We start from the raw sequence: 14,825 nt of genomic DNA on the forward strand, positions 1-14,825 counted from the left end.
CTATTCTGTTCTATACACATCATGCCCGCTTACAAGTTACCACACATATATAACCACTAAGCCCATAACTGCATGTAAATCAATACACCATGACACATTTGTATGATCAGTGCTTGCAATATATTACGTGTATAAACACAGTCAATATAATAATAGTACGAAATATTGCGTCTATACTGCAATCTCATGTAAAGCAGTGACAACACCATGCTTCAGCACCAAGTAAAATTACAAAGCATTTAAAAAATCATTCGGTGATACGAGAAAAATGAATTTTCATATAGTTTTGTTCAAAATACATGCGAGTTAGTGCACAATTAGAAAAAAATATGAAAAATACTTTACATAGAAGTATTAATACTAATACTGAAAAATTAAATTATCAATGTGTCAGAAAATTTGAGGTAATTAGAATTAATGTCATGAATTAAAACAGGAATATGGAATGATCGGTTTTGTTAAAATTGGAATGGTGTGTTAGTGAGACACTATATTATCCATAGATATATAGATAATATGGTGTCAAGAAAAAAATCTGTTATAATTGTGAAACAGCATCAAGACTTATGTTTCAGAGTTCTTTTTGATATTTTGTAGTGTCTATAAAATGTAAATAGTCTTGTTGTATTTATTTTAAAGAAATGTTAACAATATTAGCTAATGCACATGTTTGCAAAAGTACCAGTATGTTTTTTTTAGCACTTAATAACATTTATCAATGTTTGATTCTAGCGTTTCTAAAAGTATGTTGTATAAACAGTACCGAAGCGTATCTTAAAAGCACAGAAAAAATGTTGTCAAATATTTGTAATAAAACAGTTTTATATCTGAGTATAAACAAGTTTTAAACCAGAATCTTTTTTTCTGTGCGATTCAGGAGTTGTTTTTCTTGTTCGTGATTTGTTTAATTTATTAGAGGAAATCGACTGAAAGCCTTCAACTGTTGATTGGAAAACAAAAGTTTGTTAGTTTGGCGCATGACTCTAACACAGTCGTTATGGATTTGGTGCTCAACGCTGCTAATATTATAAGCGAACGTGTTTTATTCTCTATATATTTATTCATATTAATTTATTATCCATATATTCATTCATTCATTCATTCAATAAAGTGCCTGCCTCTAACTCCGAGGTTAAGGGTTCAAGGCTCCCTGCTGCTACCATTGTTGGCATATCTGTTTTGGGGCAAGACCCCTAATCGCAATTGCTACAATCTAGCGATTACTTGGTTGTCTAAATTTCATTTATTCATATAAGACCCATTACCTGACAATGAAGTCCTTGTGTCCCAATCACTGCCTGGAGATTTATGTTTAGATGGTGTGTTGTATGCTGAACCATTGGTAGGTGTGGAGTGGTGGGGTTGATATTTATTGCCGTTCAATCTTTTTCTCTCTTGCATTACTGTGGTGGTGATGGGGAGGGGGGAAACCATTCCATCATCTAATGTGTGGCTGTAATGGATGGCTTGCTGGTGAGTACATTGTGCTAACTGCCGAGTTATGGCATAGTAGTATAATTTTTATATACTAGAGGGACCAGGTACACATTGTGTATTCATACACCTCATGCTTACTGTTGAGTTATAACATGGGTGTCTTCCCATACCCCAGAGTGACTTGGTGTATTCATTCATGTACCTTATGCTCACTGTTGAAGTTATAACATAGGTTTCTTCCTTTTACAGCGGACACACGTGGTATTAATTATACACCTCATGCTCACTATTTAATTAATGCATAGCAGTCTTCTGATAACAAATGATGTATTTAATATTCACACGCCTAATGCTCACAATTCGGTTATAACTTGGGCATATTTTCATATACCAGCAACACATGGTTTATTCATACACCTCATGCTCACTGTCAAACCTACCTAATCCCTGATGCCGCGCTCGTCCTCTTACTTGCTCCGGAATTTCTCCTTCTATGATGTCTCAATCGAAGAGGTTTTGACGAGCCTTCCGTTCTGTTAGATCATAAACATTTTATGAAAATGAAGGAATGTAATTTATTTATACCAGCGTAGCGGGAAAAACAGTTGATATAACATGAAAGTACTGTTTCACACACCTCGTGCCTGCTTCCGAGTTACCACATATTAAACTTTGTAGTCATTTTTTTTTCTACATATAGCTGGGAAACAATTCTTTGGGTGACCACTGGTTTGTGCCAATTACTGTTCATTGTCCTGTCTGAAGACATATGCCCACAAATGGTAACAGTCCGCCCTTGTCTGGAGACATATGCCCACAAATGGTAACAGTCCGCCCTTGAATCAGGAAGCTCATGGCTGGACATAACATGTGTTACCCACTGCCATGGGAACGGACAAAACCTATTATTACATCATCATTCTATTGTTTCAACTTACTTGACTTCAGTATACATGATGTCATGCAGTTGTTCAGGTGAATGGTCAGATGGATCAACCATCTCTTTTCTAGTAAAGTAAACACCTTATGTTGTTACATTCATTCATATATTGCTGTACAAAGGTATCACATAAACCATATTGAATGGCAAATAAGTAAACAACATTGTATATCACTGTGAACTAATAACACACATTAAGTACAAAGAAGTCTAATTTTAATCCCAGGTAAATATCTGTCACTTACCATATTTATCTACAAATTTGTTCAGCGTGTTTATGCAGGTATATATAAATAATACAACATATGATTATTCAGCACAGTCCACACATAGTTATTATGATAAACTAACTTAATATGTTGCCACAGTTGTTGCCTTGCTTTGTCATCTTCTCTTGACAATCTACAATAAAAATCCGACATTACATTCCATGTAAATACTTTGTACACTACATAGATGCGAGCAACCGCAAGATTCAAAGGCCAAAAAGTATATAAAGTGCAAACTACTAGTTTTTCTAATAGTCCGCTATGGTTGCAGAAATATAGCTTGAGAAACTATTACAGATGTTTTAAAGACCAATACAGAGCACCAAACCTATTTAAACTTGTTTACTACCAAATAAATAAAAAAATGAGTAATTTTTTTGGTATGTGTACGTATATACTTTCTACTACACATAATTGTACATATTTTATCCAATGAGTTTTAACCTTTTGTTCTTTCTTTGTGCTTTAGATTCTGATTGTTGATTGATATTATTATTTTGTGTACGTCGTTTTACTCTTTCCTGATTCAACACAACATTTCCATTCATCATCTCTGTGTCTGTGTGGTATTGTCTTCTCCTATGATGTCATAATACTTGTTATGACCTCAAATATGTTAATGCACATAGGTTAGGAGAAACGGGAGATTTAAATCTTAAATATGTCTCTTTAAATATCTTGAGGTGATTGTGACGTCATACAAATATTTCGCTGACAGTCAAAATAACTTGGTCAATTGAGTATTTACTTAGTGGCATGATACTAACCACTCGCTGGGTTTTGGTGCTGTTTTATGGGGGTGCTTTATGGACTACAGTGTTTATTTATTATATGGAGCGAAAAACAACAACAATATGTATATTACACAAATATACTTTATTACTATGTGTGTCACACATTGCATTAAGATTAAGGCAAACTGTATAATAAAGTCTGATTTGCCAATTCTACCTAAATCTCTAGTGCTCCTGTAGGAACTTATCAATATAGAATAAACATTATGTCAATTCTATTTTTCAATTACTGTTTATTATGATGTCATATACCGTAATAGATTTAAAAATTGTGTTTTTCACGTCAGGACTTTTTAGTTTTACACAGTTTAACCAAACTATATAAAAAATGGCTTAAGTTACATTTAAAGGCAGATACTATTGCAGTGATGCGCAACTCACCTTCTCCTTCGGTGAGAAACATCACTGGCATCACTGGCTTGACTTTGCCTGTGTTGCCGCGCTCGATTTCGAATTCTTCGTTTGCTTGGACTGTCCGATTCCTCTCCGCTTGATCGACCACGGTGAGTTCTATAGAAATCATATATAACTTTCAATAAATATATTATAGAGAAATATATAAATAACTTTTATATTAGAGCATTACTTTTTTTTAAATAATATATATATATATAATAGAACATTATAAAAACAACTTTCATAATAGAGCATTATATTATTTATTATTGTATATTAAAATATATATATATATTATATATATATACTATTACACAGCACAGTAATACACACCTATGCTTTCTATGTCGATTTTCGGAATCACTCAAAGTTTGAAGTTGTCTGTTACGTTCTCTACGTTCATTCTTAGGTGTCATATATTTGATTGATGTGTTTTGTTCAACGTCAGAAACACTAAACATACCCCTGGTGGAATAAATTGTATGTTTTAGTGGAATTTGTGACTGAAATTGCCAGGAAAAAAAAAATAATAAAAGTAGTGGAAAATATTACCAATGAAAGCGGTTTTTAAGTTTTTTTAAAACTTTCCCGAATACCCTTTGCAGTTAAATTGGTATATTGTAACCCTATAAAAATTAAAGAAATCTATAGGAAAATGTACGGACCCCAGTTTGGCAACCGCTGGTTTATACTGATAATATTTATTGTCATGGAAAGTTAGTGAAAAATATCTCTAGCAACTACTGCTTCCATAATTAATAAAGGTATGTGACGAGTTTGTAGCATGTGTCCGCCACTTACTTTTTCTGGTTTAATTCATCCCAGTTTGAATTTCTTTCCATTTTTTCATCATCCGTTTTGTTCCCAGTATTATTATCTATGATTAAAGTTCCATCTTCAGCTGGAAAAAAATATAAAAATTATGAGTTTTATTATTTGCTATTAGAAGTGTCTAATATATTCTAATATACAATTACAATAGTTTTCAGCACATAATAACCAAATATCCTGATAATGCTTTAAAAAATTTAACAACGGTCTATGGTAGTCGTGAGGATACGATTATATAATTATTTAAATATTCTTTATTTACCACTTAGAATTAAAGGATCTTTCCCCACCCCATTATATTATAATCATATCTAATATAAAAGCATTGATCATCTGGCAAAATAATTTACATACATCTTTATTAAAAGCCAACAATTTGTCCGCTATGCAAAGACACTTAGTCATCGTAACATAGATTAAGTTTGGTAAAATTTGAATTTTTGTTTTGTTAGTTCGTAAAAACTTTTTACCTGTTAGCAATAGAAGCAGAAAATAAAAGTTTTTAAATGTGTGACATAAAATCATATACCCTTATGTCCTCATCCTCATGCCAAATGTCAAGTTGGCAATTGACATTATGTTTATGATACTATACACAAAATACTGGTACCTAACAGATTTGCCTCACAAAGTTATTACACCATAAAAACTTCAACGTTGCCAAACCCCCATTGTCCATTACATAAACACAGGAAACATTTAATGAATTTGTTCCCATATTAAGTTGACTCATATCCCATTAGAGACTTAATCTTAAGTTTACATAATTCACCCTTGATGTTGCTTGTAATGTTCTGTGAGTCATAATTCCCATTATGACATCACAAGCTACATATTAAACACCACAGAACAACTTCAGAATACTTTTATAAACACAACATCAAACTAAATTTATAAAAAGTTGCAAAATTTAATTATTTTGTAAATTTTGTGTTGAAAATTCTACCGAAAATGGAAAAAATTTGAGCCATAATGAAACTAATTATGTGTCTAACATATTTGTATACCAGACACACTGTAATCAAACACTTGACACTGTGACGTAACAAGAGGTGTAATTATTACCACAAACGTATAAAACGTTCTATTACAATTAGAAAGAGTTGTCTGTCCGACCATATTTGTTATTATTTTTGAAATTTAATCACGTTAAATTTTCGACATCCAACTTAAATTGAATATATTATCTTATCTGTTAACATTGTTCAGCAAAACAATAAAATTGGCAGATCTCCACTTGGATACCAACCAATAAATGCACTGATAAAACTATTAAATAGCTTGCTGTACGAAAGATAAAATATCAAAAATGGTATTTCTATGTCACCTTGGTTGATCTTGTCAGTTGACGCACGTGGCGGATAACGTTTACTGCTCCCACGGAAAACTTCTGGTTCTTCTCGTTCAACTTCTGACTGCAGAAGTTCAGCTTCTGTTCTTCCACTGTACCTAAGGTGGGATGAACAATATGGGTCAATTGTTTATACTTAAGGATTTGGGTAACGCTGGGGGTTTAGGGGTGTTACCCCAATTTGCAAAACATCATATTTTTTTTGTTTTTATTATTGTAACTTTTTATGTTAACCAGCTTTTATCGAATGAGTAACAAGCAGAGTAAAGCCTTTACTGTAAAGGTATATTGCATTTACACTGTAAAGGTATATTTACAAAAGTATATTGCATCAATGAAGTTATCTATATTTGACGACTATGTGTGTAAATGTATTTTGACAATGTCACCCCAGATTTTGTTAAATAATTACAAATATTTGTCACTGGTTCTTGGTTATACAAAATCCAATGAAAGGATTTTTCCATGGGCTGTAATGTTTACTGCTCAAAGCGAAGTGGAAATTCCCTGTATTACCTCTTCAATTATTCAACTGGAACTTAGTTATAACAAAGTCCTGTGTGTTGAAGATCAATTAATCTAAACCTTTGTGTTAAATATACAAGTTATCTAAGTTTAATACGCGGCTGGTTGTATGTTTAACACACTCACATTTCATTGTAGATGTTTTAATGGTAGTTAAGATTTGTTTTGTAAGATTAAGCAAAGAAAAAGTCGACATTTTTCACTTAGGACCAGATTAATGTTCCATAAATCACAAGTTACTCGAGGATGACATCATGTTTGAGTTGTTGCTCAAATATTTATAAGTAATTAAACTCCTAATGTGAGAACATGATCACTGGTATCACATTTTTTGACATTTTATTAAACTTTGAGGGACATTGTTAAAATGCAGTTAACATTAATAGCGTGGTGTCCAATACTGTATACTTTGGTCCTGTTTGTTGTATGGACACTTAACAATAACACTAAAAACAGGGTAAAAGCTGTACTTTACAGAAGGGTAAAAGCTGTATTAAGGTGTAGGGCTGGGTTTCTAAAATACATACAACAGCCCAATAAAAAATTGGTATAACATTTTATATTGGTACCATGCAACCCTAACATGACACCCGTGCACATCATGTAGCATGCTTACCTGTACTTTTTACTCCATGTGGTGTTAGGTATATTTTGTGGAAGTCTATAAAACACATGCTGCTCAACAATGCTTTTCCATAGCAGTCGACAGTCTTCATTGGTTCTCGCGGCATATTTGTGCATACTCTCAACGCCCTGCATATTATACTCCCACATTAAATATGTGAAAGTAACTTCTTATTTGTACAGTGCTCCATATACAGTAGTGGTTTTTTAAACTTTAGAAATGCTTATAGCCATTGTTAATACTTAGTGGCAGCAAACGTTTAAGGTTTTTGCTGAATAACGATATTTATTTGTTTGACTTAACTAGCTTAAAAGAATAATTCTAATTGTAAAATTAAAGCATATATATATATATATATATTATTATTTAAGTTTTTGTGGAAATTAATTTAGGACAGTGTAAAATATAAATTTTTATATTAGTTTATGTAAAATATAAACTTTTATTTTAGTAGGATTAATTTCTATTAAACCGCTTAGATAACTGTGTTCAACCACAGGGGTTCAGTTAATACAAGATTAAAAGCCATTGCCATACAGTGTGTGTGTATATACATAATATTTACTTTAATTTATACCAATAGTGTCAAAATAAGATTCTAACTTGTTTACATACAGTAAACCACATATGATTATTATCTGTCAAACATATCCAAGTTAACTTTTTAAAAGCTTAATGCTGTATAATTTAAACCCAATGATCACTATCGGGTTGTAGCATCCTAAATGTTGTGACTTGTGGTAATGGGCCAACTTAGGCCTAAACCTCAGACCACATGGTGTGCCTGGCTGTAAGACCTTACAGTGGCACAGAATAGAATCTGATAAGGCTTGGGGGGAAAAGGAGCCTAATTTGGCATAATCCCAGACCCATAGATCGACACATTGTAGGACCTCACCCACATACATATCTAGTTCCTGGTTTATAAACTAATTACACAAAGGCTACAACAGCACTAATACATCACTAAGTACAAAATAAACAACTCTGACTACCAAGATACCACCAGTGTTTAAAGTCAGTCACCACACCAGGTGTTGGTTAAATAACATCACATACAACATACATACACACCTGTCTGTTTTTCACCTTTAATTTCAATGTAGAGTCTTTGTAATCAACCAACTCAATACGAGGCCTGGGTAAATAAGTTTACAGTTACACATTTACAAAATAAAAAGCAGGAACACAATTATCTGCAGATATAAAGATCCTGTTTATTAGTGGATACTGTTTTATGTTTTATAATTCTTTAAATGTTCTTTGTTTATTACTAAAAAGTGGCCCAACTTCCCCTACCCTACTATAAACATTTTTGAGATATATATATGCCATTATAAAAGTAAATCCAAGAACTGTATTTATAAATAAATACTGGCTTCAATTTAAAAGAACTTAAGTGCGTCAAACAACTTACCAATAATAAACCGACATTCTGCACATGTTCTTAAACATCTCAATACCCCTTGGGGAAATCCCCAGTTTGTACTGAACCCCCGCCTCACCCTTAACTGGGTGAAGTTCTACCCCGTACATATCCAACTGCCGACATTTTCTCAAATATTGCAACTCTGCTGTAGCAGGAACTAATCCTCTGTGATTAAAAAGTTAAAAATATTAAAAATTAAAAAAAAAATTTAATTTAATTTTAATAAAAATTGTTCTTATAAAACAAAACTTATAAAATTGTAGCAGAAGGTAATAATTTAATATCAGTTTTTTATGTTTCTTTTACAGCTATAACACCAGCACCAGCAGCATACAACACAGTAACACACCTCACCTACCTAAACCCTGTGTGTAGCTTGGCCACTTCTGTTTCAAATCTTTCATCTTGTGAGTGAATAAATCGAAACTCAGACACGTAACCTGGTTTATGTTCACCTTCGTGATAATCCCCAATCTCAGCTGTTTGATAGATATCATATAAAACAAATTTTCGATGTTTTTTTAAAATCATATATAACAATTTTTTACTGTTTTTTATAAATCACATAAAATAATTTTTCCTGGTTTTGAGAAATCACATAAAGTAATGTTTCTCTGTTTTATAGAGATTCTATATCATAATTTTTTGCTATCTTAAACTAACAATTGACTGGAATTTTATTAGCTCAAGTCTCTTAAAAGCTACAATTAAATTTATTTTGTTTGTTTTATAATTAGGCCATCTTGGTTGTGCCCCCTGCCAAGTCAATAAAAGTAGCAAGAGTAAAGATAATTTCAGCTTTTAGGAAATTGTTACAAGTGTTTTACAAACATCTTTTTATATGTTAATAAAAATACATTTAAAGGGGGCGATGACTTAAAACAATACACCATGTCCCACAAAATATTATTAAAATGAGCTCCCAGCAGGTTAAAACCATGCTTTCTTGCCAAGCCAAGTTTACCCACATCTTAAATAAGACAACATATATAATCAGCAAAATATCAGAAAAATAGGATACTAAGAATAGGCCTGTATGAAAAAACAAAACTGCCACAAACAAAACATCAAGTAATAAGTATATATAATGCATATATAAACCAACTCTGGTCACTACTTACATTGTAATGCTAATGCTGATAACTCTGCTGCTTTTTTCAATGCACAAGATAGTTTTGCAGAAAATATATCTTCTTTGAGTTGTAAGAAGAACTGATACCGCGTCACTTCTTCCTTTAAAGCACACGGATCTGCTGCGTAAAATTTCACTCCAAAGTAAAGGAGACTGGAGGGTCCTGCAACTGAAAAAAAAGTTTTATACTGCTTGCTATATCAGTGTATAGTTAATTGGTGGTTTGAAAGAGATACTCTGGTAGTTGGTTGTTTTGTGTTTTTAAAACTATTGCCAGAAAATTTTTTTTATACTTATGGTACACCTGGGCGCAATTCCATATACATGTTTAATTTTTGTTTAGAATTCCATAAATTCACACATAAGCTAGGCAAACATAGCCAAGAAATGTAAAGGTAAAGTAAGTTATGTAATTACCATTCATGAAATATTCATCCTCACATAGTGGTATAGATAACTCCAACCAATGCTGAAAAAATAATAAAAATATTCTTTCATGACATTTTTTATGAGATAGCGTAAATACAATTTACAGGCAAAAAGGTCCTATGGCGTGGCACACATGGGACCTTGGGTTCGGACCAGAGTTGACCCGTTACCCCATAAGGCTGTTAACTTAAAAGTGCTTCTAAAACCACAAAACTTGTTCAACAACAACATTGTTCAACATCATTACACAAATGTATTACACTGATTTATTTCACATAAATATATAAAAATTTTGAAACACCAAAGCAATAACATGCGGCACCAAAATTGACCACAACTATAATCATTATCTGTGGTGGTCTAGCTCATTCACAATTTAATTTCTTGCAGGGTAAGATATCCAATATGTTCGTTATCAATTCTTACCACTCTAGATTGGTTGTCGAAATATTTTAACCCAAAATAATCAGTTTCGATGAGGTTTAAATGTTGGCATACAGCTTGAAATATAACACTCGCTCTGCTTGTTATCTGCAACAAAACAAACAGTCTAAAAAAACTGACAATTGTAAAATGTTAGTTTATAATATGTTAGGTTTTCTAAGTGTGTAATTGGTTTAAAAGTCCCACAAATGGTAGATATATTGTATTTTTTTAAATAATTGTTTTAAGAAATAATTGAATATTTTAACACAATGTCTCACCTTAACATTCTGATTTCTAGAAAACGTTACGTGGTTACTGTCCAGTAAAACAACTTCGCAAGTAAAATTCCTTTTACTTTTACCGCAGCAAAGCATAACTTAATCAACATCTACCGTTTCGGCCACGACTGGGACTGCAATGCTCTTCAACGGTGAGTGTAGTCGTCGGCTCGTCGCTAATCTATCTTGACTGATGACTTTATTAAGCCTGTTTTCTCAAATCTAGATGGTAGCATACGGTAGGTAGCGTAGGCGCCAAGAGCGACGCCGGGGTATTAAATTATGTATGAAAACGAACAGATTGCAAATGTGAAATTTAACTTGAACGTAAAATTGAGAAGGAAAAAAGACGCTTCTTTTTCGCTTATTGGTTACCGCTAGACGACGCTACACACCTATGTTTATAGTGAGCGTGCTCGGGGACAACATATATGACCGTGGCTGCATAGGTTTCATGTTTAAATACTTGTTATTAACGTTTAATTGCAGCATTTATGTAAACTAAAGCATTATACTCAGTAAAAACCTGTATTTCATACTATTTTTTCGTACCTAAAGTAGCTCGTGTGAATATCGACCAGAACCCGTATAACAACGTAAAGAATACTTGATTGGCAGTAGATATTTATTTGACTGTGTATTTACAGCAGGATTGTATTATATTATGCTTTAGAAAACACCAATGATTAAAGAATTGTCGTGATACATTGTGTGGGCGGGGTCACCGCTACCATTTTCGTTTCAATCGTCTGTTCCACGTATAATGGGTCGCTGTAGCTTCGCCAAACGACAATTGGCACCCTTATTACCAGTATCAAAACAGCAAGGCATAACAGAGTGATTGCACAAATGGTAACTGGTGACCAAGGGTAGAACTGGCGAACTATTATGCCACAGGCTATCCAAGCAACTGTGGGATAGATTGTAAAAGTATATCTCGTCCAACGATCGAAAACTGCCATCTCTATAATAAACCATAGCAGCACGATTCCGCCAAAGACAGCGAGGGCTATTGTACTTGTAATGTGCATAGGCAATTGAGCTTGGTAGGTCATCAGAATTATCTGGTAAAAGATCAAAAAGGAATCTGGTAAAAGTTACAATATCTCAGTAGAAATATTTCCAAGATATTATAAGTTCTATAGCCATATATGACAAACAGTGGAGCATTAATTTCATAAAACCGGAAATGCATCAAGCTTAATTGGCCTATAATACACAGTCTCGGATATAAGTCGTCGATATATAGGTTAGTAAATATTGGTTAAAATGTCACTAGAATTTAAACGACCAAGTATTAAATCCCCGCTTAAAAATACTTTATATTCCCGCACCTATGTGAGTTTGAGACATTACTTTACAACTAGGACTTTAGCCCATTTTCTTACCACGTTTATGATCAGCAGATAAATGCTCCAAGTCAACAAAACGGAAATCCCATTTTGAACCAGAGTTCGAGCAACCCAGAGATCCCATGGACGTTTGTATTGCAGCAATGCTCCAACACTGCAAGTTTATGAAGAGTTTATAAAGTATACGCGTTTAGGCATGTATGGTATATAGGTTGGGGTAAGATGGTTTATTTACCCTATTTTTATCGTCCTATGTGGTAGAAAACGCGAATCAATAGATGTAAATTAAAATCATGTGTCGTATAAACATATAAATAAATGTAGTTTGCGTTGCGGGCGGACCACGGCAGTCGTTATAAAATGTATGTTTTGTTTCGCCCTTGTGCTTGCTTATAAGCTTGTCGGTTTTTATTTTTGGAGATGTTTGCATATTTATTAATGTGTGGGTTACACTTAGGTCCCATAAGAAACCATTGGGTTGGAATACCAACAAAATAAAGACTTTATTTTATTATTGATTTTTAGTATAGATGTATGAATGAAATACCTAATAGATTTCATCTGCTCTTGGCAAATATCATGACGTTACTTACCCATAAACTGCTTTGTGTGACGTAATAAGGGCCAAGATGGATCCGGTTATGACGAACAATTGTAGGAATAGTGACGCAACAAAGGCTTCTCGGTCCCACAACAATAACCAACCAACATGAGTCAGTGAGCACGCGCACCACGTGACGTGAAACTTTGCGGGAAACAGTTCAATATTTTTGTTGACCTTTTTATCTTTTCTTTTAGCCACTGTTAAAAAAAGATTAAATCAGAAAAATGACATGACGAAATAATATTTTAATATTATTTTATTTGCCCATATTTCGAAACAATATTTCAGAACATACAATACCTTTTTCCTAATCGTATTTGTAACAATTACAACGTCGTTTAGAGACGTGAGGATACGATTATATAATTCTGTAAATATTTAACCTATTAAACTACACGTAGCCAGGCAACGACAGTCTTTATAAGTTTCATGTTTTATATGAACCCTGTGCCTGGTTATAAGTTACTTTATATTTACCTTTGTGGGTGATCTTTTAAGGTATATATAACCGACAATTTATTTTAGACAAACAAAAAGATACTCCTGGGTTGGAGCAATTACTGACGTTAATAAGGGTCTAAACTTGTACAAAACCCCTTACCTGGCCTGCACATAGTTGCCACGCAATAAGCCACCCATAGCATGTTCCATGTATATATGAACTCCCATATCGCGTGCGTCCATTTTGGGGGCGTTAAATCAGTCATCCATGAATCGAAAATCACGTGACTCTTGTTTCGAAATATTGCTGTATAAAACAAAATCTGGTTAAACACTGCTTGTATCGCAGTATATATGCATAAATTGCAGTGTGTTAAATGCGTATGATCTTCAAATCTAGAATATGTGACAAATTATCTTATATTGTATATCGTCTAGGGAATAACTTAAAATCAAACTAAATTCTGTAACCCTATAAGGACCTACCTGTTTTGACATAAATCTGCGCAAGATAACGGTATATTGTACCCTAGTTTTAGAACTGCACAAATAAATAACGCCTCTGACTTTTATCGTCTTCTGTCAGCATATAGTCTTTAATAAATTGCAATCAAGTTTTCCAAACTACCGATAAAGCAACGAAAAAGTTCAAAAACGTGAATTTATTTTTACCGAATCTTAGATTGTTGAAACACATCCCATTTGCGTCGACCAGAATACCAAGAGTCACTGCTCCAAGCCATAAGAATGCTGATATAACTGCACATATGCCGACGCATACATCGCGTTTGGTACGTTCTTTATGATCCTGACTTTCCATGTTTTGCAGTAAATTATTTCCTTATAATTGCCCAAACTTTCACTATATGCAGTAGGAAGTCTGAGTAAGTGTTTCTTTCTAATAGCCTATAAATTTCAGTTTGCAGAACGAAAATTAAATAAGATTTTGCTTATAGATATATTTCTTATTGTACTTTAACATCAAGGTAAAGGAAATATGCATAGCGGTTGACAAACAATTAATAAACCAATTAAAATTGGATACTACTTGTAAAAATAAAAAAAATTAAAGCACGGAAACAAAACAAATCTAAAAATTAACTTTACAATTTACAAACAATAATATTCGTTTCACGTACAGTTAAACAAATACGTTTAACTGAAGACGAATCACTTTCTTAACTCCTTATTCCCTGATCTTCAATCCAAATAGTCCCTTGTGGAATAAGGGTTTGACAATCCAGAAAAAAATCGGCAGTGATTTTAATCGATTGAATTGCAATCGTGCATATGGTCTGGATTAGCGATTATTTAACATTTTGGATCAAAGATTGAAGGATTAAGGTAGGGATTCTAAATCCAGCTTAAGGCAATGAACCGGTGGCGAAGCAATCAAAGTGATTGAATCACGCTTGCAGTCATCAACTTTACACCCAACTAGCAGGAGATTAAAGCAGAAACTATTTCAAAGCACTGCTGTAAATGAAAGGGTGATTAGCCTCGGTATTATAGTGTTAATAATTCGGTTGTGTTGATTGCTTTCGTCACGTGCCGCGGTAGTGCATT

General features: G+C 33.3%; 2 protein-coding genes across 5 annotated transcripts; both read right to left on the bottom strand.

The window, feature by feature from the left end:
* Positions 1-101: 101 nt before the first annotated feature.
* LOC100186862 (band 4.1-like protein 4A) lies at positions 102-11,166 on the bottom strand. 4 transcript variants are annotated; one of them, XM_026840152.1, is made up of 18 exons: positions 10,863-11,166; positions 10,585-10,689; positions 10,147-10,198; positions 9,719-9,892; positions 8,956-9,076; positions 8,586-8,762; positions 8,243-8,306; positions 7,160-7,296; positions 5,995-6,116; positions 4,638-4,737; positions 4,170-4,301; positions 3,822-3,950; positions 3,091-3,225; positions 2,729-2,779; positions 2,376-2,444; positions 1,878-1,970; positions 1,266-1,453; positions 102-940 (listed from the first exon to the last, which is right to left on the bottom strand). In XM_026840152.1, the coding sequence occupies exons 1-18, from the start codon at positions 10,956-10,958 to the stop codon at positions 822-824; spliced, it is 2,064 nt and encodes a 687-aa protein (XP_026695953.1). In that variant the 5' UTR covers positions 10,959-11,166; the 3' UTR covers positions 102-821. The 4 variants fall into 4 exon arrangements, with proteins under 4 accessions (XP_026695953.1, XP_009857703.1, XP_026695956.1 ...); XM_009859401.3 differs by having other exon boundaries at positions 9,719-9,898; XM_026840157.1 differs by lacking the exons at positions 102-940; positions 1,266-1,453; positions 1,878-1,970 and adding exons at positions 2,120-2,232; positions 2,274-2,294 and having other exon boundaries at positions 9,719-9,898.
* A 302-nt stretch (positions 11,167-11,468) lies between these two features.
* On the bottom strand, positions 11,469-14,325 carry LOC101242165. Its single transcript, XM_018817680.2, has 5 exons — positions 13,932-14,325; positions 13,420-13,566; positions 12,808-13,015; positions 12,251-12,368; positions 11,469-11,926 (listed from the first exon to the last, which is right to left on the bottom strand). The coding sequence occupies exons 1-5, from the start codon at positions 14,077-14,079 to the stop codon at positions 11,549-11,551; spliced, it is 999 nt and encodes a 332-aa protein (XP_018673225.1). The 5' UTR covers positions 14,080-14,325; the 3' UTR covers positions 11,469-11,548.
* Between the last annotated feature and the right edge of the window lie 500 nt (positions 14,326-14,825).

Source organism: Ciona intestinalis, chromosome 2, assembly GCF_000224145.3.
Source record: "Ciona intestinalis chromosome 2, KH, whole genome shotgun sequence".
NCBI classification, from domain to species: domain Eukaryota; kingdom Metazoa; phylum Chordata; class Ascidiacea; order Phlebobranchia; family Cionidae; genus Ciona; species Ciona intestinalis.